The sequence below is a fragment of the Adiantum capillus-veneris genome, chromosome 4 (assembly GCF_014529385.1).
Source record: "Adiantum capillus-veneris isolate H3 chromosome 4, ASM1452938v2, whole genome shotgun sequence".
In the NCBI taxonomy this organism is placed as follows: Eukaryota; Viridiplantae; Streptophyta; class Polypodiopsida; order Polypodiales; family Pteridaceae; genus Adiantum; species Adiantum capillus-veneris.
Window position 1 is genome coordinate 68195431 of NC_140934.1, and position 25570 is coordinate 68221000.

General features: G+C 43.8%; 1 protein-coding gene across 1 annotated transcript in view; it reads right to left on the bottom strand.

The window, feature by feature from the left end:
* Positions 1-25570, bottom strand: part of LOC147459342 (uncharacterized) — a 214509-nt gene that overhangs the window by 166186 nt on the left and 22753 nt on the right. The window contains exons 2-12 of the mRNA XM_086510636.1: positions 22573-22756; positions 22227-22445; positions 22056-22145; positions 21851-21944; positions 21680-21743; positions 13627-13686; positions 13379-13554; positions 6345-6456; positions 6117-6252; positions 5742-6035; positions 5572-5657 (exon numbers count right to left, since the gene is read on the bottom strand). Of these exons, the coding sequence (XP_086366762.1) occupies positions 5572-5657; positions 5742-6035; positions 6117-6252; positions 6345-6456; positions 13379-13554; positions 13627-13686; positions 21680-21743; positions 21851-21944; positions 22056-22145; positions 22227-22445; positions 22573-22756 (1515 nt within the window). The remainder of the gene's footprint in view (positions 1-5571; positions 5658-5741; positions 6036-6116; positions 6253-6344; positions 6457-13378; positions 13555-13626; positions 13687-21679; positions 21744-21850; positions 21945-22055; positions 22146-22226; positions 22446-22572; positions 22757-25570) is intronic.

Genomic DNA, 25570 nt, shown 5'->3' on the forward strand with positions numbered 1-25570 from the left:
ATCATTGGTGGAGTTTAGAGATGTATTTGCATGGGAGTATTCATATATGCCAGGAAAAGAAGGATGATATCCCAATGATTCAAGTACGGAATGAATCCTAACTATGCAAAGCAAGTTAAAGAAGGATTGGATAAGTTGCTGAGTGCAGGATTTATAAAACCAGTGGAGTCAACAGAATGGTTATCACCCATAGAGGTGGTGTCCAAAAAGTCACGAAAGTTGAAGATATATGTGGATTATAGAAAATTGAATGCTGCCACAATATTAGATCCATTTCCGTTACCCTTTATTGCTACTCTCTTGGATGAGGTTGCAGGCAAAGAGATGTATAGCTTTTCGGATGAATTTTCTAGGTATAATCAAATTTCAATGGCAAAGGAGGATATTCCGAAAACAGCATTCATTATAGGATGGGGAGCTTTTGCCTATGAAGTAATGAACTTTGATTAAAGAATGGCCCTCAAGAGTATTCAAAGGGGCAGCAAATAAAACTTTTGAACCATATCTGACAGATTTCATGAAGGTGTTCTTGGATGATTTCTATGTATATGGCAGGAAGGGTGAACATTTGGAGCATTTAAGGATATGTTTTATTCACTGTCGGATGTTTTGGACGTCTTTGAATACCTTTAAGTGTGCTATTGCAGTGACAAGAGGAAAGCACTTGGGAAATATGATTTCAACAGAGGGTATTTCTATTAATGCTGATAAGATTGAAGTAATTCAGAAGGTACCTGCTCCAAGGAATTTGAAAGAGCTGCAGAGGTTTAATGGGCAGATTAAGTGGCATAGTTGGAATTTACGTTACCTGGCGGATATTATGGCATCATTGTTTTATCTCACAAAGAAGGATGTGGATTTTGTTTGTAGACTTGCACAGGATAAAGCATTCACGGTGCTAAAAAAGATGTTGGTGGTAGCCCCTATATTGCAACCCCCAAATTGGGAATTTCCTTTTCATGTATTTGTTGACGCTTCGAATGTTGAAGTAGGGGCAGTTTTAATGCAGGAGGTAAGGCAAGGATGGTTCAAGCCCATTTCCTATGCAAGTAAGCTACTATCATCAGCAAAGAAGAATTACTCGGTGACAGAACAGGAAGCCTTGAAAATGGTTTATGCTCTTCGCAAATTCCATCATTATCTTTTGAGCAATAGAGTGATTTTTCATGTGGATCATTAGGCTTTGTTGTATCTTATCCGGAAACCTCAACTAGTTGGAAGATTGGCAAGATAGATGCTATTATTGCAAGAGTTTGATTTTCTTATTGTTCATACACCATGAAGGTAGCATGGTCTGGTAGATTTTTTAAGCAGGATGGAGCATGGTGAGCCACCTGAAGGTATTTTAGATGAGTTACCTGATGCTCGTATATTCCATGTTCAAGTTCAAAGTGAGACTATTCCCACCCAAGTGCACAATGAGGGATGGTATGATCAGTTTTTGGCTTTTTTTGGTGGATGGGATGATTCCACAGGGGTTGACAGTGGACCAAAGGAGGAAATTTGTTTTGAGGGACTCCGCCATTTCTAGTGATTACGGGTGCACTGTATAAAAGAGGAATTAATTAGATAATTAGGTGATGTGTGCCTGATGAGGAGCAGCATGCGGTGTTAAGGGAGGCCCATTGGAAGTTCGGGAGGACATTTCTCAGGAGAAATAACAAGTAAAAAGATTATCCAAGCTGGTCTATGGTGGCCAACAGTTCTCACAGATGCACATATGTATGTTAAAGTGTCAGAAAACACGTCAACCACTGCCTATTGATCAGATGTTGGATCATCCGTTATCCCTTTGGAGCCATTTCAGAAATGGGGGCTAGACTTTGTCGGACCCATTAAGCCCAAGGCCTTGAGGACTGGGACCAAATATATCTTGGTGGCTACAGATTATGGTACGAAATGGGTTGAGGCAGAGGCATTGAAAGATAATAAGGCATCTAGTGTAGCAAGATTTCTTTATCAGAGTATTATGACGAGATTTGGCTGCCTGGTTGAACTGGTTTTTGATCAGGGGACACATTTTTTGAATTCAGCTATTGAAGAATTGACTGCTACACACATGAAGATGCATAAGAAGTCGCCGCCGTATCATCCACAGGCAAATGGACAGACGGAAAGTTCTAATAAGGTGTTGCTGAAGATTTTTAAGAAGATTGTGTCTGACAATAAGAAGGATTGGGATGATAAGCTTGATTCTGCGTTATGGTCCTTCAAAACAGCTTATAAAGTGCAACACGGATGACTCTTTTCAGACTAGTGTATGGTCTGGAGGTAGTAGTGCCCATGGAGTATCTTGTTCCTAGTCTGAGGATAGCAGCAAAGCAGCGAATGAGTCCACAGAGTCCTTGGAGCATAGAATAAATCAGTTACTAAAGTTGGAAGAGGATCGGGTTATCAGCTCTTACATAGTGGAAGTTGTGCAAAACACTGACAAGCTTGGGTAAATAGACATGTACAGTTCAAGATGTTTAAAGTGAATGACTGGGTTATGGTGTATAACTCCAAGTTGGGGCCACATCCTGGAAAGCTTAAATTACGGTACATTGGACCGTATCGGATCATTGCGGATCTGGGGCAAGGCACATTTAGATTGAGAGATTATTTTGGGGCGGATGTACTGAAGCCAGTGAATGGATTCCGGCTCAAGTTGTTTACAGTGAGCATACCCAAAGAGGGATATCTGCAGGGTGAGTTAAATCCAGCGGAATCGGATATGCCGTTGGCGGGAGAACTTCTTAAATTGCAGGCTAATTCAAATTTAGGGGTGTCAAGTCATTTGATTTGCCTCAAACAGAGGGCACATCATTATAAGTATCCTACGGGGGTACTTTGCATGGCAGTCAGTCATTTCACCCACTACACCCCTGTGTTTGCATGCGTTACTCTCCCGAAGGTACCATGCAGCTATCAGCGTTGGAGAGGTTAGCAAAGTTGGAGAGGTTAAATAAGCTAAGGGGGCAGCTTGCAACCTTAGAATCAGAGGCTGCTGCAGCAGCTGAGACTTTTGCAGCAGGTATGCCTTCCCCCATGGCGACACTGTGCAGGGCAAAGGAGGAAGCTATGGTGAAGATGGGTATTGCAGCAGAATCTGCAACGGTCGTGGTCATAGACGTAGATGAAGGGGGTAATGAAGCGCAAGGTAGCCTGGTGGAGTCGCAAATTGATACGGCTAATCCTAGTACGGCTGCGTGGATGAAGCGTATTGGCTTATGGGAGTTTGCAACCAAGCCATGGAAAGCTTGGGGGGCAGTAGAGAATGCAGCAGAAATCTTGGGTTTGTTGCAGCAAGGTGAAGGAGATACATTAGAAGGTGTGAAGATAACACCTGAGGTAGTGTCCAATGTATTTGGCTTACCTTTAGTGGAAGATTCCCCAATGATGAAGGTGACAGACCATGTCATGCGCACAAAGTTTGGGGCACCCAGTGCCACCCACAAGGTCGAAGAATTACTACATGGTGCAACATTCGGATTTGTCGTGAAGGAGGTACATTAAGTGGTACTTGACCGAGTGTGCCTGATGGCAAAGAATACATATATGAGCAAGGATGCCTTTCCACCTTTGTTCACAGCAGAGAGGAATGTGTATAATCAGATGGATAAGCGTCGCATTTGGACCGGCTAACTTCTTATTTAGCAGGTTTGTATGCTTTTGTTTCAGAAACTGTTGAGAAAGTGCAGAAGATCAGAAGGGAGCTTGGTGCTGAGAATAAAAGGAGACTTAGCTGAGCAAAACCATAGCCAAGCAAGGTGCAGATTACTGAGATAGAGGATATTCCACCAAAAATGGAATCTCTCGTTCCGAATGTAGACCATATTGTGGGAAAGAAGCTAGTGGAGAAAATTAAGTTTGTCAAGAAGAAGAAACAACCTGAGGGTGTTGAAGCTCTGCAGGAGTTGAATGTCCCTAAAAGCGGATTGTATACCCCGATGTGGACCATAACATATATGGAGGATGCAACGGGCCGTGTTCAGTCTATTCAGAATTTCATTTTGAAGCAAAAGGAGGACCTAGAGGCTGCAAAAGACAAAGCAAAACAGAATACTGAGACAGAGGAAGCCCTGCAGGTGGCGGATCAGCAATATAGGGAATTGCAAAATTATGTGGCGGAATTGGAGGAGGAGATTAAGCAAATGAAGGTGTCCAAAGTTGAGCAATTATTAAAATTTCAAGTAGCCTTGGATGAATTCAAGGCATAGACTAATGCTGTTGAGGCTGATGTGATGGCGCGGATGGCAGAGTTGCACACAAAATTCGGAAAGGTGCAGGCGGAGAATACGTTGTTGTATGATCGGGTTCAAGCTTTAAGTACTCTTGAGAAGGAAGTGTTGGAGGACACCGCAGAGATGCAAGGGGTAGTTCTTACTACAAACGAAGTTGAAGAATTGAAGCAGAGTTTGCAGGAGAAATCGGAAGAGCTGTGGGATGGTGTGAAAAAGACGCTTAGCAATTGGATGCAGAAACCGATTAAAGACCTGGAAAAGCTGTTTGTCAAAGCAGAGGACAAGGAGTTGATGTTGGAAGCAAGGCATTGTGTGCCCAAAACAGAACTTTAAAGGAGCAGGTCACGAGTATGGAGGCAAAACAGGCAATGTTGTTCGATCGAATAGAAGTTTTAACCACTAAGGCAGTACAAGAGAGCATAATCCAATGGTACTTGTGGAGAAGAAGACAGAGTCGCTGGTGGTGAAGACAGGGGAGAGTACTCCAATCATGGGTGGCAGTACGGTAGCGGCAAGTGCTCTAGTCAGACTCAGCACTTATGGTCCGAATTTGCAAGGGTGCAGTCCACCTAACACAGTTCTTTGATTCGGATCAAGGGATTGTGGGAGTAGGGCCAAATTTTGGGAAAATTTCAAGCCACCGGGCAGTGCCTGTGTAAAAGGCATATCTTGCCATTACTTATACAGTGTAAGGTCTAAAGTCTATTTTGATCTTAATATCTGTGGCTGTCTTGGGAGTCTCATGTGATCTCGGAAGTTACGCTATTCAGTTTCCAAGAAAAAGCCATTGTAATCTTGTTCCCCACAATCAATGAAGAAGAAGGGTCTTGTTCTGTCTTATCTCAGTCGCGCGTATATTCCAATGTCTGTGTGTTTTACTGCTTATGTATCACCATAGTTAACAGTGATGAAGACTGTTGACACTTCATAAGCAGCCATATATAAACTATTGACACTTCATAGGCAGCCATATATAAACTGTTGCTTTGGTGTATTAGCCTGTTTTAAACATGAGGTTTCTTTTGCGAACTTACATTTGTTGTCATACACTTGCATCTTTAAGTTTGAGTTTGGAAGCTGTTTACGCGTGCCAAAAGCTTGACAACTTTGGGCAGTTAAACATAAACATGAACGTGTGTGTATACTTACATTTAAACTTGAAATTCCATACGAGGAAGCTACTTTTCTACAACACAACGAAGCAAAATGCGTAAATATTGTTTCCATTGGGCTTTTATTGAAAAGTAACGAGGCAAACAATGCAAGCATTTGATTATTGTTCCAACTGAAGCAAGTAATTAGCTTCACAGAAAATACTTGTCGAGCCTAACAAACAGTGGCTGCTTACCAGATTTAAGAACTTCTTCATATCTTGCTCATTCAATGGCTCAATTGGATTTATGTCATTATCTGGATTTAGGGTACCATCAGCTTCTACAAAAAACATACCACCATGTAACTTGCTAGCTTATTTGAGACCACAGCTTTATTGGCTTTTAGCACAAGAGATGAAAAAACCTGAGCTTTCTTTGTCCACTGTTGCTCCTTTTACTCTGTACTTTAGGTTTAGCTCCCGCAAAGCCTTCATTACACACACAATCATGGCATCAAAAATTTTCTCTTGTATTTGTAAACTGGAGCCATCACTAAGTCGGCTTTCTGAACTTCCTTCCTTTCCTTTTTGTTTATGATGCATTACACCGTCAAAATCAATGAGGTTGGACCAAAGCTCCGTGTAGCTTTTCCAGAGTTCTATTCTTGGCTCTTTATCCTCTTTTGCTGGTTCCATTGCTCTTTCTAATGATGACCACACTGGAGACAGACAAACAAGGACACCTCTCAAGCTATATCCCAACAATTCTTGTAGTAGCCCGTTTTCAAGTAGATGCATACCTATGTTGTTTAGAAAAACCGAAAAAATTGTCCCCTGTTTCTCTAAGACTTTGAAAAGTTCTTGGATAGTCAAAAAAACTGGTAGCTTTTGTTTTGGAAACAAATTGGGAAAATTGAAAAAAATGTTTCCCACAGCCTGCAGAACAACAGTCTTTCCACATCATTAAAAGAGATACTGACCTTAGAGGGGCTGCAACAATAAAATTCTTAAATTAGTTGTTTGTTTACCTCTGTAATAACGGTTACGACATAGTTGTCAACATCACAAAGGGTGTCAATAATACTGGAAACAGCACCCACAAGAGTCACAGAGAACCCAAGCGATTCTTCCTGAGCCTCACTATCAGTAACACAGTTTCAAATGTTCAGCCTTTGGCAGGCACAATCTGTAGCAGCCTTTACTTTCAGTGATAACACTACGAAACATCAATCATGCTAAAAAGGAGGCATCACCATCAACAGGAAATAAACAGAACAGTAGCGCCATGTTGATTAAGAACATGAGTGAAGGCAACACTAGCACATGAGGGTACAGGCCGGGCCCACATTTATTTGCAATGTATGAAAGCTTTCACTGGAGCATTTTCAGTCTCTTTCATATACTCAAGCAAACTTCCCTGTTCAGTTTTCAGCAACAGGCATAATCAGTTCAAGTTTGATATTTTAACTGAAAACCTTGATGATAGCATTTTGATCGAGCAATGTCTGAAACTATGCCTGTCGTACCTAGCTATTTAACAGATGTTTTTCTTTTTTTGTCCTCTATAGTTTCTTTTTTCGCTTGAGCTACACTTCTCACACATTTCTACACTACCACATGCATGCATGGCTGCACATAGGTATCATCTACCGTAGCTTGTTTGGTGTGGGTGAGTGAGCAATCCATGTACTTTCACAAGGGATTAGAGCTTTTGAGAGATTAGTATTTAGCTTGTTGATCTTAAATATCAGTATTGATTACCATTTATCTTAATTATTGTTCTCTCTAACAAGTCCACCCTCTACTCTTTATTTAATTACCCAAGCCTTGAGCACCCTTGGACTCGTTCCCTCAGCTACTTCTTGGATTAATCTTCATTGATAAGAGTATGTGCATAGTTAATTACATGTAATTTGTCTCTAATCTTGCATCTAATAATTTTCCTTTATTCACATCAGCAGAGGTGGGTTGATTTACAAAGTTTGAGAGGTGTTTTGAAAGGAAATAAGAAACACATTCGGGCACTCTCAATACAGGTCACACACGTGTAAGGTTCGTGGGCTCTGTTCTAGGTCACCATGGAGCATATCCCTAGTCTGCTGGGCATCCGTAGATCGCATGTGGCATGTGTAGCATTGCCAAAAGCGACCTTGGACATAGGCTACCTCATGTGGAGCATTTCTAGAGCATAATATCACATGTATTGAGTCATGTAGGCATGAATAAAACCCCATAAATATACTTTGCCTCTTAGAATAGGTTGTTCCAAGTTGTCATGCATGAGGTAAGCACATGCTACCTCTATAGTGCTATATAAGCAACTCTTTTAAACTAGTTCCTTTTGTGTTTACACTCTTGTCAATTTCTATCAAGCAATGAGTGTTCTAATTAACATCTCATTAGTATGAATGCAACTCTCTTTTATCCACCCTAATCCTAACATATGGTATCAGATCTTTCAAATGATTAGTTCTTCCTAATCATGTCGTAGATCCTAGGTATCAACGTTGCTCTATACTAGGTCAGTTAGCACTCTCTCTTGCTAATTGTGATCGACGATTAAATTTCCTTTTGCATTGCACATTAGACCTGCACTAATCTCTCTTTCAAAGCAAATTAATGATGGGATATGTACCCTTTTGAAGGATGTGCCACTACCCACACTACTATGCTCATTGTCACAAGTTTGTGACATGGCAACTTACAGATAATGGTTGAGAGGCCATTGGGGGGTTAGGGTTAATAAAACCTAACCCTCCCCAAACTGACCATGGCCGAGAGGCCTAAACCCCTACTAAAAGAAAGCAACGCCGACTACTAACCTGGCATAGCGTACACACATCAGCACAAATCGTAGAGAGGAACAAAGCGAGCTTTTGGAGTGAGCTTTTTTTCTCTTTTTTCTTAAATTTCATATTTGACAAAAAAAAGTTCTCTCCAAGAGCTCTTGAGTGAGCTTTTTTTTCCTTTTTCTCCCTCCTTGTTATGTCCCGCTTACAGGAGAGGGGATCTAGTCTATGACACCATCGGGACGGGCGTCCAGTGTTCGGGCAGACGTAGTTAACCCGGCTAGTGTGGCCGGCCATTTTTATAAAAAAGGGCCAAAGCCCCATTTGTAACTATCGACCCCCACTCGCAGAGTGCCAGTGGTTAGCCCGTGAGGCTAGGAGTGCGCAAGGTCACCTCGAGGACGTAAGGCCGGGTGGTATGGGACGCTCGGTCTTACAGGTGCACGCCTACGTCCTTAGACGCTAGCCCGAGCACAAGGGAGCTACCGGATGGTGGCTATGGTCGGGTGGTTCGTCCGAGCGCGTCTATAGGCGGTCCGTGTAGCCAGTAGATCCACTCAACGTGTCCATTTCATGGTATCAGAGCCGGTTGGCTGCAGGAAGGACCATGTGCACAACTATGGATTGGTTCGAGTTGGAACCTTAACTTCACGTATTTTTTATAAAATGTTGTTTAATTTTATCCGTTTTTCTTCTCATGAGCATTCTGATTTTCGATAAAAATCAGAGATTCAACATGTGGGATTGCTGATTTTTACTGATTTTTGACAAAAATCGAAGGCTTTTTTCATTTATTTTGCTGATTTTCTTCAAGAATTTAACACCTTTGTTGAATTGTCAAAAAATTCAGGGAATTTAGCTTCTATCCAATCCCTGTTTGCTGATTTTCCATCGCATACAATAAATTTCAGCCTTGCGGTAGAGAAAAGAAGGAGAAAACTTGTGTCGCAAGTTGTTGCAGAAGTGTATCACAAGCTGTTGCAGAGGGGGAGAGAGAGGGAGAGCCGCTAGCATGGAGAGAGAGCAGCCCCCTGGGCGTGGAGAGAGAAATGAAATGAAATGTTATATCAATGTCTTCAAAAGGCCAAAATGACCTATGAGACCAATCTGTTACAAAATAGTGAATCTAATACTGTGTCTGGGTACACAAGCACTAGAACAAAGATACTACTACTAGAATCCATCCTCATTTGCACTCTGGATGTCAAGAGTATGACTCGAATCCTCTGTTGTACTCTCCGTTGATGTTGTGTAGCCCCTCTCCTCAATCGTGGCCGTCTGGATCTCCGTAGCTCCACTGCTCGATCGATGAGAATGCCAGTAGTGGTCGAATGAGTGTGGGCCGAGCTCTGCAATGATGGCTACTCCTCTAGCTGTCCCATATCTAGTGAAACAGAATCTGTAATCTGCCTTTGGGACTCTCTCTCTCTCTATCTCTCCCCAGTAAAGTATCTCTATATCTGTGTAACTCAAGTAGATATGGCCCAAGATATCTTTGATCCTCATAACTCATGACCCTAGAGAAAGGACCGAAACCCTCTTTGAATAAGCAATGGAAACGGCCCCGTACCTCATAGTACATTGTGCAATGACATATGTAATGTAGCTATGTCTCTCGCTCTAGCTGGCATAAGCGGCAGATCCTGTTGTCTGTTGGTATCCCTCTGAATCTACCAGTCTCAATCTCCAGCTGATGTGAGGATGTGCGTATCCCACCAATGGCACACCGCAAACCATGAGACACATGTGTGTCCATGTAGCTGGTCGAATCACAAACCCATCTCCTGTGAGGTGGAGAGGATGCTCTCTATAGAAAGCCATCTTCGTGCCCAACTCCTGTGGCGGCTCTATCCATGTCCTCCTGGTATCCAGCTGGATCAGATCCTGACGAATGAGTCTAGTAATCTCCACCCTTGTAAGAGACATCGAGGGTGCTTGAAGAGAGTACTCGAAAGGGGGCAGCATGTCCATGATGAAGCCATGCGTTGTCGTGCAGCTCTGTTTCCATGATGGGAAAAAGAGCAAAGAAATGCAAGCTAAGCTTCTTTGAAGCCTAAACATTTATTGAGCAATGACCAGGGCTTGTTAACATGCCAAGTTTTATAGTGAATGTATGCCAAATGCGGCTTTAAAGGGCCAACAGATGCCTCGATGATGCTAAAAAGGAGTATGCTTGAAGTGATCACACGTGAGAGCTTATGATCTAGAACTGCAGTGCTTGAAGTGCTCTACTAGCCTGTCTTTACGGCTCGTCGATTGGAGCTACGGTGAAAAAGTTATGGCAGTTTGAAGTTGGATTCAATTGCAGATCCGTACCGGATTAGGCACATACAACTGAGGGGACAGAAATGAAATGAATGCATGGGCCTGAAGTGCTCACTTTGTGGAGCGTGTTGGTCTTTTCAGATTAGTGATCGGAGTTCCGATTGCCAAGATATCGCCAAATTAAATTTTCCTGAGGGCCAATTCTGTGCCAAGTCGTCTATGCCAGATCGGTCGCCTTGGACGGTGTGCCATCTGGGGATTTTACAGCCTCAACAAGGTTTGTATGCATTCTATGCAGCTTGAGGAGTCTATAGGAATTTACAGCTTGCCAATCGGAGTCCGGAGCTATAAGATATTAATGTTTGAAGTCGGTGACAACGATCGATGATGAGGTACCAGATGACTTTTGGCAGGTTTGGCAACCTCAGTTAGTGGACCCACAAAGTTCGGGACGGTGGCTTTACAGTTCTTGATGAGTTATTTGTCCGAAATGTCGTCTCCTATAGTGTGCAACCATGTCGAGTCGGAGAAAAGAAGTTGTGCTCTGCAGTGCTTGAGCCAATGCAATGCCCGGGCTAAAGTGTTTGCCCAAAGTGGTGCCCTTTGAGGGCCACCCACCCATGAACCATAAGGTTATTGGCCGCCCAAGGGAAGCCGCCCAATGGAGAAAGATGTGCTCCTTGGCAATGCTTTGGTCGATATGCATGTTAAATGCAGTGCCTTGGCCGGCATGTGTACCAAATATGATGCCTTCTTTTTGCGGAGCAATGCCTTGTACGATATGTATACCAAATGTGGTGCCCTTACGAAGTGGTTAGACCAAGTTAAAGCCAATGAGAAGGCCACCCAATGAAAAGGCATTAAGGCCGCCCGAAACAAGAGTGGCCGCCCGCCCAATGTAAGTAAGTGGGTGTGAAGGGGGGGAAAATAAAGAAGATGGCCTGCAGCCAGGGTACGGCGCAGGGGAGGGAGAGAAAGGTGCTCGCACTGAGCTCTGTGGAGCTTGATTGGCTTCGACACGGAAGCGGGAGTTGCTCTACACGCTTGGGCGCCCATGTTCGGCCCCGCTCTTGCCAAAATTGAAGCAGGTCCGTCCGTTGACTACCACGTCATCAAGCTGCTTCCCACCTAGCAACGGCGCAGTCGTTGCTTAAGGGGAAGAGGGGCTTTAATAAAAAAAAGCGGGAGATATGAGGTAGGGATAAGGAATAAGGTAACGAGGGCTTGGCGATGAAGGCCGGCAAGGCGGGGGGGGGGGAGAAGGGTATTAAGCGAAGGCAAGGAAGCGGCTCTCTCTCTCTCTCGCGCGCTCTCACTCGATCTCTCTCTCTGGCTCTCGACCTTGGTGAAGCGAGGAAGGCGGACAAGAAGAAGCTCGAGAAGTTCTCTCTCTCTTTCTCTCTCTTGTCGGCACATGAGGCAAGCTAGGTCTATCTCTCACTCCAATAGAGAGATTTTTCTCTCTCCTGGGCCCGTGAAGCACCAAAGGGAAGGCTTATCAAGGTAACGAAGTCGGAGCTCGGCTTGGCGAAGGCGAGAAGGGAGCTCGGCAAGGTGGGAAGAAGTAGAAGCTCGGGTCCACTTTCTCTCTCTCTCGTCCTCGACCTCGACCAAGCTCGGCAAGAGCAGAAGGGAGCTCGGCAAGGTAACGGGTGGGAGCGGGAGCTCAGCAAGCAATGAACAGAAGTTTGAGATTAGTCGGCAAGCAAGGGATAGGAGTCTGAGGTTAAGAAGCAAGAAAAAGGGCAATAAGGCAAGAAGATGAGAGGATAACCTCTCTCTATCGTATTTAAGGATTACAAGGACGCCAGGCAGGAAATTTTTGCCAAATACTTCCTTCCTAATTAGCTTCAAAAGGCTTTAATGGCAGGCATAAGTGGAAAAATTGCAGTCTTGGTCTGATTGGAGAGCATTAAACTCTCTTAACTCTATCAGTGCTGTTTAACTGCAAACATTTGTAATCAAATTCCACTTTGGCTAATTATTAGCAACTTAAAGCATTCAGGTTGTCAACTGTAAGCATTTACGGTGTCGTCGGTGTCTTTTGTTTTGTGTTGTGCCGCCTCTTGCGGTGTAGTCATCTTCCTCTGCTAAATTTTCCCACCCCGGCTCAATTTCGCGTCGGGTTCACCAAAGATGTCGGGGGATATGGGTTCGCGAGGTGAGTCGGGTCAGCACCGGGCGGGCTGCTCGCCGTGGGAAATAAGAGAGACAGATGCATGTGATGCCTAAAGGGCAAGCCTCTAGAGGAGGACACAAAATCCCACATGTAATGTATCCAAGACTATGACCTATATAAAAAGGCCCCATTCTCAATGCAAAATCAACCAAGTTTCTCCACGTGAGTACAGTGCTTTTGAAAGCTTGTGACCATACATTAGTCTCAGATAATCTAACTTGAACCTAATTCGCTTGAGCTACACCTCTCACACATCTCTACACTACCCACATACATGCATCCCTGCACATAGGTATCATCCACCATAGCTTGTTTGGTGAAGGGGAGTATACTTTCACCCCCTTTCAAGCCAGCAAAGCAACTCAATCCCAAATATGTACCGAGAAAAACTGACTAGATGCAACAAAAAGACTGGTGCTCTTAAAAATACCATAACCTACATCAGATCTTGCCTCATTCCTTTAGGCAGGTGAGTCTGGCACAATGCTCTCAGCAAGTGGCATGCACATGATCCGTATGCTGGTGAGTCTTGCCTCATTCCTTTAGGCAGGTGAGTCTGGCACAATGCTCTCAAAAAGTGGCATGCGCATGATCCGTATGCTGGTTCATCTAATTGCAACATGCATCATTGTTGACCTCTATGGGTCACATGGGCTAGTGATCACAGTTTTGTTTGCTCAATTGTGTTCATGTTACCACTTTCTCAATTTCCATTGTAGCAAGCATTGAGAGCTGTGGCAATTGCTTCCGAGCTAATAAGATCTTTAGGGAAATATCTTATCGATGCAGGTAACATTGTATAAACATGTAAAAGATCAAAAATACCAACCGCTGGGATAAGGATCCAAAAGCAGCAACTCTCTGAAACGCTTGTTGAAGTACTCTTTTGCCTGAAAACTTCAATATAGCAGGTGACAGCTTGCCCACCATACGTATTGCCAGTGCAATAAGCTTGAAGTTCTGATCTCTGGCATCGAGTATATCGAGAGCATGTGCAAGTAACCTCTGTAACCAAGATTTCCCTTGTCAAAATTGTATCTGTCAACCAAAAGAATTATGTTTTTCAGAGCATTATACCTTGTAAACATGTTGACCATTTGTAACTCTTCGATCATTGGATGATAAGCCAATTGAAATCTACGAGCAGCACAATGCAATTGAATGAATTGAGTTATAAAAATATATAAAAGAGGACCATGGCTATGTAAATCGCATTCTGATAACATATATTGCCCACCCAATATTTGGGAGGCATCAACTCCAACTTTCTAAAGGTCAAATAGTCAGAAAACCATCAATTGTTGGCATATACATTAATTTCCACAGCCACTAAAAAATTATTTTGCATTGATGTGATACCAAAAGATTATCATCAATTTACATTCATATGATACAAGCCAAACTGTGTTTGCAATTACATCCAATCTCCACAACCAGTAAGGAATTCATTGCAATCATAGACAAAAGCCAAAAGATCACGTTGATCTGAAAAGAAAAGCCACAAATCTTGACAGCATTTTAGAGCACCATTCTCATCAAAACTCCTCAAGGACAAAGACCCCGAGGAAATGTCAAAATAGCTTGCCTCCTTGTTCTCTCAACTTCTCAAGTTTGTTACATCAACTTTTACTGCCCATTGTTCTTCCTGCCTCCTATAGGTTCTCCCCCTCAATTAGCCCTCCTTGTCCCAACTCCCTCCAACTCTTTCTCAAATCTCCCTAATTCTAACCTACACTTTCCACTGCTCCATCTTCCTCGTTAGTCTTTGTCACCTCCACAACACAAAGATGGTACGATATGAACCGGTGTATTTATCATACATTGAATCATTGAAATGTACAATTCAGTAAAATTGGTGACCTTTCAGAACATATGAATGAACGTTCACTACTTATCTATTTGTATGGTGCAAAACTTTTATGATAAGAGCCTAAGTGAAGGGTTCAAAAGCTCTAAAAGTTGGCCCAAAAGAAATCCTGAAAATGGTCTAAAATGAGCAAAGAGTTGATGTAGCAGATTAATCGATACAGAGAGCTCGCTGTGCGATGAGGGTACCCTGAAAGCAGTCTGCCCTTAAGTTCCACACAGTGACGTGCGTGAACCTACAGAGTAAATGATAACAGCAGCAGAGCTCAGAACTGAACTGAAATAGCAGAACAAATCACATCCATGGAGACAAGACAAAGGCGCACAAATGATGTGCAAGCTGACCTCAACACACAGCAGTCTGCAAAGACTGAAGTACAAGAAATCGGCTAGCATCACACCCAAGTCCAAGCCAAGGACTATGAACCGGATACAAGGGGGTTTTGAGGCTAGATAGTGCAGGGTTAAGTGTGCTGAATGTAGACTGTTGACAAGCCAAACCGCTAAGACAATACTCTTGACACTAAAAATGATGCATACCACCAATATATCTACAACAAGTGATAGACAATATCTCCCACAAGATGAGGTGATCTGTGTAGCCTCTGGCAGCTACCACTTGCCCATCTGCCACCAAGCGCATGTCCAATAGTGTCGTGGCCAAGGTTGGCCTATTGGTCCAAGTCCACACTGGATTTTGGATCAACATTCACATGGTTTACACGGTTTACACCGAACACTCAGATGCAAAACAATGAAACTAGTCATCTCATCTAATCAAGAACTATTGATGCACATAGATCATTATCTAGCCATCTCATCCTTTCGGAACTTTTGATGCACTAAGATCACTATCTAGTCATCTCATCCAGATAGAATTCTTGATGCACTAGGATCCCATTCATAAATAACATATATCATTTAGCAATAACATCCAAATCTCATTCATATATAGCAGATGTCTAGATGCACAAAATTCATCATATCTATCATAAGTATTTCCCTTGCCGATGAGTAGAACAACATACACGTATGAGAGAGCACATGTAACAAGTTTCTTTTAGGAATTCCCATTTCAAATATACATCTCTTCATAAAGTCATTCCCCAAAATAGTGTCAGTCTATCAGTACCCCTAAAATCTTAAGGAGAAAATAGTGACTTCATTCCATCTAGGTAATCTGTGACAAAGGAGTGGATTGGCTCCCCTCGTGTGCACTGTGACGGGTTTCAGGGTTAGGGTTTCTGCGTCAAGGTCATAGACACAGCTGATCATTGCATTCGTTTGGAAAGTCACAAACTCTCTCTCTCTCTCTGAGCTGAGGAGGCACAGGGACAAACTATTACAAGACATTTCTCCACCAACAGATTGACAACGCACTATGCGTGACTTCTTCAGTAGAGAGGGAGAGGACCTTGGGACGCAGACTCCGTCTATGGATACAACCACACCCCCAGGACCACGTCCATCGAGGCCTAGAGGAGTCCGTCTTGATCAAGCCACTGCACAGGGTCGTACTCGCCGTCCTCGACCACCCGGGCCTCGACCCAGACCCCGCCATTTGCACCAAATCAGAGGCATCATCGCTCGACATCGGAGACGAGTGCCACCTTTCAGCGGCCTCTCTATACTGGATCTACCCATCTGGGATATCCTGGGATAGAGGACAGGGAGATAGAAGTTGATGGTCAGATTTGGATGGGATCAGTCATGTATTTGTACATATTCTCAGTTTTAGCTTAGTTTTAGCTTTGTAGACTCAAACATCACTATGATGTTGAGTAGATCTTTTTTCTATTTCAGTAGACGAGAGATGTATTACCAGATGTATAGTTTCTTGTTTCATTGGCCATTTTGGCTCTTTCGAGACGTTAATATATCTTTCTTTCTTTCTTTCTAGGAAGGTGGTAAATGCCAATCTCTTTGTCAGAGCTAGAATCCTCTACGTCGCGCACTGATTTACTCTGTCTAGAATCTGCTGATTTTCTCTCTTAATTTGAATTTCAGATATGGGACAGCCAGAGGAGCAGCCACCACTGCAGAGCTCGTCCCACACTCATTCGACCACTACTGGCACTCTCATCGACCGAGCATTGGAGCTACAGAGATACAGACGACCGCGACTGAGGAGAGGAGCTACACAGCATCGACGGAGACTACAACAGAAGATTCGAGCCATACTCTCTCGACATCCAGAGTGCAGATGAGGATGGATCCTCACCATTTCTTCCATCTTTGTTTCACACACTGTTACATCCAGTTTACCGGGTACCTATTGTATCAGCTGCTACACCCACGTAGTTTTAGATTGTAGTAGTAGTAGTAGTATTTTGTTCCACTTCTAGTTCTTTTCTAGTTCTTTTGTACCCAGACATGGTATTAGATTCACTATTTTGTAACTGATTGGTCTCATAGGTCATTTTGCCCTTTTGAAGACGTTAATATAACATTTCATTTCATTTCATTTCTCTAGAATAGGACATGATTTTCTCTCTTTAAAAAAGAGATTTTTTCTCTCTCTGAGAATGATTTTCAAGAAAAAGCAACCTTTCTCTGTTGAGAATTCTCAATAACAGCTCGCGCCCCCAATTTGTAGTATTTTTAACCCAAAAACTGGGTGCCCCCCTAATTCTAGGAAGCATGTGCTTTTGCTGAGGATTGCTAAAAAGAGGCCAGAAATCTGGCACCTCCTATTCTTGCTGCCTCTCAGAGGTTATAAAAGCATCAACCCCCCCTCACACACAAAGATCGCTTCTAGATTGCCGAGTGATTGCCTGAGCACCCAACTCTTGGATTTCAACCATCAAATCCTTGTACGAGAAGAGTTCTACGGAATAAACAAATGCCCCGGGCGCTGACAGTGTCAGATGAAGGCCACCAACTGTGTGTAGGGGCATCCCTCTCCGACATCTTCTCCATCTCTCTCGCTTCACTCTCTCTTATAGTATTCTTCAAGTTGTTTTGAGGTGATAAAGTGTTGCAGTGGTCCCGTGGGAACTTGTGGTGTTGACGCCCCACCACTGACCTGCTGCGCGGAAACTCGTCAACAAAACAGCTATTCGCAATATGGCAGCTTGCAAGTGATTGCAGCAGCAATTCCAGGGCGTTGGTAGAAATGTCAAGACTCCAGAGCGGCAAGTCCGTCACCAGGACTCAATAGGCGCCAAGATTAACGATGGTTGGGTGCAGGTTGTCAGCGAATTGGTGGGTGATGAGCTGGAGCCAGTAGGCAGTAAAGCCAGAGCAAGGCGGTGAATCAATACTTGGCAACGAGTGGGCAAGCATGCATGTACGCCAAGGGCATTGACCGGGGGAAAATAAAATAAACTTGCTTTTGTTTTCAAGTCACTAATCCTAATCAAAAGAGATCTCCCAGGGCTCTAGAGGTGGGAAAATGGGTCTATCTGAAGATACCCAAGGATTCCAAGACTATGCGAACTGGAAAGCATTATATGCTTTCAGCTAGATATTGTGGTCCATTCTTGATCACAAAGAAAATTGGCCAGGTTGCCTATAAACTGGCTCTTCCTTCGGATGTTAGTGTACATCCAAAGTTTCATGCCAGCCGCCTTAAAGAAAAATAGGCGGCAAGATATGCAAACTCGATATATTCCTCGAGAACCAGAGGCTATTTTAGATCATCGTACCCGTCATTTGCGCCAAAAAGCTTATGACGATTACTTAATTAAATGGAAGGGTCAATCTAAAAGGTTTGCTACTCGAGAATTTGTCCATTGAATCGGAGACTAGTTCTTGACTTCATTGCATCTTCTGTTGCCTATTCTGACATGGTATTAGAGCCCTAGGTGACATGACCACCTTCGTTGCTTGGTATTGGTTGATTTGGTGCTGATTGGACTTGATTGAGAGAGAAGCAACTTGCTGTTTTTCTCCAGTTTGGAGCAGATTTGGGTATGTGGAGGCCTTGGACCCTCGTCTACGACTTCTCCGCGTCCTTTACCCATGATTAGCCCGACCTCAATTCACCGATGGGAACCCGATGGATGTTTCGGAATGTGTAGCCTAGCTGGATTGTTTCGGATTTCCCAAATAAAGTTATGTTTTTGTGCCTTCCCAAAAGGGGAGCAAGCATGCGGCTTTTGGATCCAAAGGGAAAACCATTTTATTTTGAATTTTGCCTTGAGTTATTAACACGGCTTCCTCCTCAATGAGAAAAGAGCTGAGATCATCAAATTCTAGCTTTTCCTTCGTGATTTGTGGGCGAAGTGTCCTAGACACCGTTTCGTACACCTCGGGCAATGTCACGAGTACCAAAACAGCTAATTGAGTATTGGTTAGTGCAGTTTTCATAGCCGATAGTTGATCATGAATAACTTTAGCCTTCATAAGAAATAATTGCATGGAGCTTCCGGGTGGACACTTGATGGCAAATAATTGTCCAAGAAGGGAGACTGCTCGCATCGTAGAATCCCGATCAAACATTCCAACGAGCTTGAACCACATATCGTTGGCAATCTTCAAATTTTGAATGGTTGGAGAAATTTCCTTTGTAAGAGATTCTGCAATTGCCGACATTGCCTTTGCATTATTTGCATCCCATTTAACACACGATTTTTGATACTCATCATCTTGAAGGCGGGTGTACCTGTTGTTGGGATCCCTTGTAGGACGGGGCTTCGAGTCGTCGACTATGTCCCATAGGCTTTTCCACGTGAACCAAAGACGCATAATCAAGTTCCAATGGGCGTAGTTATCGCCGATCAATTTGTCATTTGCGCTCGAGCAAGGGGGGGCCATGTTGCAGTTGCAAGATTTTAATACCGTCTCGCACTCTTAAAGCCGCACAATCCAAGCCGGTCACTAAAGAATTCCTTTTTATGCCCCTTTCTTGAGCTCCAGTCTCCACTTCTTCCAAGCCGCTCCTCAAAGCACTTTAAAAGGGACTGCAAGATTTGCACCAAGCAGCTCCCCTGCTCCCAAAAACTTGTGCTCAAGCATTCAAGACCTTGTCGATGCCCAGGGCTGCCCACCTTTGTGCCCAACGTTTCAAAATGATGAGTGACTAAAAGGGGGGCGCGGGGGGAGGAGGAGAGGTTTCCTTCATGGTTACCGGGAGACCGTCACCGTCAAGAGGTGCAACGACACAACGTTTCAACACGCTGTCGCATAGGGAGGAGAAAAAAGAAACGCATGCAGAGGGATCAGTATCTCAAAACACAGGCGGGAGGTCGGGTGGCGTTTTTCTGTCCGACTCTTACCCGTCCGGTATATGCAGCGCTAGCGCTAGCGTTTTATAATGCTAGCAACAGTGGGCTAGGTGCCAAAGTCCACGACAGCGGGAATCGGAAGCACATAGAGGAGGTAAACGCCACAGCTTTTTGGAAAGCCACCACAGGAGAGAAGGGAGGATCTCCACGGGCAGAGGAAGGAGAGGATAGCGCCGCCAGTTAGGGAGTGGGTGGGAGGGTTCTCTTCGGTTCTCAACGAAGCGCCTTGCTCCACCAGAGCTCTGATACCATGTCAAAGTCGACAAGGCGGACGCATAGAGACAAAGGGGAGAAAGAGAGAGAGAGAGAGAGAGAGTCTCCTGAACCACCCAACCTTGGCAATGAACAACTGATGCCTATACAATGGGGGCAATGGGTTGCATATATACATACCTAAGTAAATTGCCTTACACAGACTCCGACAAATAAGTAAAATAAATACGTAAAAGCCAAAATAAATAATGGGATCACATTCGGCAGTTCACTTGAGATGCCATAACTTTAACAGGAAGTTCCACTTCCAGCTTCAATAGACTCTTGGTCACCCGGTATGCATTAGATCAGGTGCATGTTCAAGTGCATGTGTTAGAGTTGGCTTTGACACGCGAAGGGGGATTTCTCTATCCTCGGTACCACTTCTTGTATGATCATCCAACTTCAATGGTGGATGAGGTTTGGAGGTGAGTATGTGGCGCCAAATGCTTAGCCGACAATGAGAAAAGTTCGAGGAGCTAGATATTGTGGTCCATTCTTGGTCACAAAGAAAATTGGCTAGGTTGCCTTAAGGAACACAAAGCTTGTATTGTACCAAGTCCCTCTTTATGGGAGAATCTATAATACAAATGCCTTTTGGAGGGGGGACCAGCTCCAAGTAGATCCAGTCCTCATCTGTCAATTTCTCTAATTCTCTCTCTCTTTTACAAGTATTGTTCATGACAAGCTAACTAGGTATAAGGGTTATGTTTCTATCCCTAATCAAGTATTCTTCTTAAGAAATGCTCACTACAACCATCTTGATTCCGATACTCTCAACGTTACAAGTCCAATTCTGTACAGTTGTTTTCTTTGTATGTCCTGAATTCCAAGCTCTTGACCTCGCTAGTACTTAATTTTAAGCTTTGAAATTTATTGTATTTTAATAATAAGTTGCTAGATTGTTTTATGTTTGTATGTTTGAACTTACGAAAAAAATATTTTTTAATAGAATCCAACAGATACGTTGTTGAATCACGATGAGACGTCAGAGGCTCTTCCTTCGAATGTTAGTGTACATCCAGTGTTTCATGTCAGTCGCCTTCATCGTACCCGTCATTCGCGCCAAAAGGCTTATGACGAGTACTTAATTAAATGGAAGGGTGAAAGCTCAGTATCCCCACTTCATTGATGAGACATCAATGGTTCTTAACGGCGGAAGTATGTTATGTCCCGCTTTTAAGAGAGGGGATCTAGGCTAGACGCCGTCCGGATGGGCGTCCAATGTCCAAGCGGATGTACAGTGTGGCCGGCCATTATTATAAAAGCGAGGCCAAGGTCTCATTTGTAGGTATCGACCCCACTGACAGAGTGCAAGTGGTTAGCCCATGAGGCTAGGAGTGCGCGAGGTCACCTCGAGGACATCAGGCCGGGTGGTATGGGACGCTCGGTCTTACAGGTGCACGCCTACGCCCTCAAACGCTGCCTAGCACACGGGTGCTACCGGATGGTAGCTATGGTCGGGTGGTTCGTCCGACTCGTGTCTATAGGCGGTCCATGTAGCCGGGAGATCCACTCCGCTTGTTCGTTTCAATACTTGTATGCTTCAACCATTTGATTATGATTGTACTTCACTTGTATGTGTGTACAGAGAAAAAAGTAGGACACGAGATGATCTCTAGAACATTCAATGAATCTAATAAGGAGATGACAAACACGAGACATTTTGTTAATAACAAACCAGATATGACCTTATTTTAGCAATTAGCTTCTGTTAAGCGTAAATCAGGCAACCAGATATATGAAAACTTTCTAATCAACTCATGTAAAATTGGTGACCATACTTGCAGCATAAATTCATTGAACGCCGGCAGCCCTGCATCCCTTAACTGAGCATTTGTATGGATACTACACACATGAAACACGTAAAGCTTGTAAGAACCATCCAATCAAGACTGCTAATTGTTGCTGATAGTATGGAGAAGCTTCAAAGCAGGCCAGTTTGAATTTCTAACCAGTAAGCCTCAAGCCACTTGAGAAGAACCATTGAGTCATCTAAGAGACGAAGTCGAAAGAGACAAGCATGTCTTGCGAGAAGCCTCAGACCAGCTGCACAGAAAAGAGTAAATAAATTAATAAACTTGATTCAGCTAGACATTACCGCAAGGTCTCAACTGTAAATGAACCATTTTGAAAACATAAGATGCTGTGTAGTTGGACCTTTGACCATTTCATATCGTTTCAGATCCTCTCGAAAGTGAAGGACTTGCTCAAGATATGCATATACTCTCCTTGCTGCATCAACTGAGCCTGCAGACAGCTGCTTATATGTCTTTGCTTTGACATAGCAAGCTACATAAATTGCATACTCAGAGAGACAAAGTAGCCTACCCCCAGCTGGTAATGTTCTATCAAACCACATAAGGACTCCATCTAAACACTTCATTGCTCCTGCAACCAGGACAAATAAAGGATCCTTGCCTTTCTGATGCAGCTGCTCATCCAAACTATCCAGACACAAATTTAATATGGTGACTGTGTTTTCCTCTTCAAACATAGCAGGAAAGCATTCAATCGTTGACCCCAATACTGTAAGAATATTTGATCTCACTGCAGTAACAGCCCAAAGCAAATCTTTAAGATCTTGATACCATGCAAGTGTACATCTTAGAAAATAAAAAATTGATCCAAGCTTAGTTAAGAGGGAAAACAGGAAGGGAGGGGGGGGGGAACAAACATGTTCCAGAAGATTTTGCTTTTCTGTACTCCTGCATAAAAAGATTTGCTGAAGTCCAATCCAAGGAGAAATCAGGAGGACCATGTGCTTGCATGCCCAATTCAAGAAAGGAAATAAGAGGAAGTAAAGCAGCTGCCTGCACTGATTTTGATTCATCCCTTTGAAATATCAACATGCATCGCTCCTGCAGTTGTCCCACTAAGATTAGCAATTAGCAAGTGTCATATTACATATAACATTATTGATTTCAGAATACTCAAAAAAAACCAGTCATCAGTGGAACCATGGAGAAAACAAGGGACATGCAACCCATTACTACAATGAGCTCACAATTTGCATTCAAGTTCTTTCCATTTGACCTTGGGTTGGATATGTTTGGGCATTGGAGCTAGGGAGATCGAGACGCCCACGACTGAGGTGAGGAGCTTCACAGCATCGACAGAGACTTCAGCAGAGGCTTCGAGCCATACCATATCGACATCCAGAGTACGGATGAGGATGGATTCATCACCCATTATATCACCCTTTTGTATTGGGCACCCATTGTATCAGTGGTCACACATACCCCATGCAGTTCCAGCTAGTAGCACTGCTAGATTCATTTTTGTATCTCTTTTTCTGTACCCAGACATAGTATCAGATTCACCAGTTTGTAACGGATTGGTCTCATCACGTTACATATCATTTCATTTCATTTCATACAAGTGCACCAGGATGTAACTTCTCTCACAGGCACGATGCTTCCCATGTGATTAGGTTGATCTCTCACACTGGACCAAGGGCTATGATGACATACTGTCCACAGCATAATAAATACCATAATCACTTATGCAGCTACTTTGGATTGAAGTACATCAATCAATATCCTTTTATAGGTATATACTACTCAACTTAGTGGCATGCACATATAGCTAGACCAACTAATTTGCACAACTTAGCATTTCAGATTCTCATCTCTCCATCCTTGCCTTCTCCCAGCCATCTCTCTTTCTCTGTCACCCTCCATGTGTTTTAAGCAGATGCCGTTGTCACAGAACGATGATGTCAGGCCTGCCATATGGCGGGGTGGGTTTTTTTTTGTGCCAGTGCCCACCAGGGGGGGGGGACTTACTGACGAGGGACAACATACGGTTCTGCTGACGTTGCACCACACGGACATGATGTTGCGGCACTGCTGAATGACAGCCAGCCACGCTTTTGTTTACAAAGCACCACATGGGCTATCTATGCTGAGTTGCTTTTCTTAAAAGTCGGTTGTTTGTAGCAGTTGCTTATGGAGTGGCTTTTAACAACCAGGAGCTTGAAGTATGTGGCCAACGTGCCAGTTGTATCCCAATTTTGTGACAAACTTTTTCTCGATAATACAATTGTCACAAATGGGTGACGTGGCATGGGCCTGGACATGGGGCAGCAGAGCACACACACCCCGGCTGGCAGCCTGCCCGGAAAACCCGAAGACAGTGACAGTGGCAAATTCCGGAAAATGCGGCGGAATTCACGCTGACCTGGTGACGTGGCATGCTCTATGGACTTCCATGATTTGCGCCGTAAAAAGCGGCCAGGCTGTACGGAATTCCAGCTTTTGTGTTGGCTGAATTTTACACAAGCTGAATTGGCAGCTTTTGGGTTTAGTTGCTTTATTTGAAGAAGTTTTTGATTACCAGCTTTTGGGGCTCTACTTTTGGGCATCCCTTGTAACTTATAAATAAGTGGGCAAGGCCCTCACAACTCAGCATCTGAACGCAGAGTCTAAGAGTGAGAATCCTCCCACTCTCTTGTATTTGAACACAGATTAATACAAAAAGAAATACCGAAAGGGGCGTCAGTCTTTGGGGCCAACATCTCTAGGCACGGAACTCCACCGGGCCGTGTCAAATCAATTGTGAATTGTGAACTGTTTTGATGTGAATCTCTGTTGTGTCGCAGTAGAATCTTGACTTAGAGTGTCCAAGTTTGTTACAGTGGTATCAAAGCGCGGCCAATTACTCTTCTACCGGGGAATTCAACCCTTTTCTCACGGCACTTCTGGATTCCAACAACGAACAGTCAACTTCCTCTGCATCTAGGGATGCGGGAAGAGATCATGAAGAAGATTCTCACGAAGAGTACGGCCCGCCTCGGCCTACTCAACTGGAGATTGAAGAGATGGAACATCGACAATTGGTTGACGATGCGACCAAGATGATGATCAATCTTGCGAAGGATCCGAAATTTGCAAAAATTTTGACTCAGACGTCCTTCGACGAAGTGCACACCCAGTAGCCAAAGGCCACAGGGCCACCCCTCAAACCGGCACTCAAGAAACCTCCTACTCCGAGGATGTTTACAGAGCAAGAATTGGAAGAGGTGGTTGATACACGGATTACGCAGCTTTTTGACACGGACAACAAAGCCAAAAAGCACAACAAAAAGCAGAAGAAAGGAACTGACTTCACGGGTATTTGGGTCGTCAATCTACTTTTGCCTCGGCAAGAAAGCAAAAGAAGCCTTTGCGATTTGAAGGAGTATCCACTTCTTCTTCTTCTACTGCTGACAGCTCTTCTAGCTCTTTTGACTTGAGCGAAGAAGACAGGAAAGGGGAAAAGCGAAGAAAAAAGCAAAGCTTCAGAAAGAGGCAAAGAAGCCTAAGTTTCGCTCAAGATTACACCCGATCGGATGGGACCACAAGCAGAGGCAGTTCTAGCGGCACCCGGCAGGGACGTGGCCATTACACTTGTCATTGGCAAACTTCAGTTGCATTGTCAGGGGTATTTGGGGCACGAGGACTTCTACATAATGCCCTTGGAAGGTCGTGATGTCCTCCTGGGCTCCTGGGAGTCCCTTGGTACCATAAGAACAACGTCGTCGTCAATTATCGGGCGAAGAAAGCGACTTTGACTACTGAAAAGGGTTGAACCATTGTACTTGATGTGAAACTTAAGGGTGAGTCCGTCCCTTTTGTATCGGCTTCGGCCATTTCAGAATTAATGAAATCCAATCTGTTTGTTTACTCAATCTT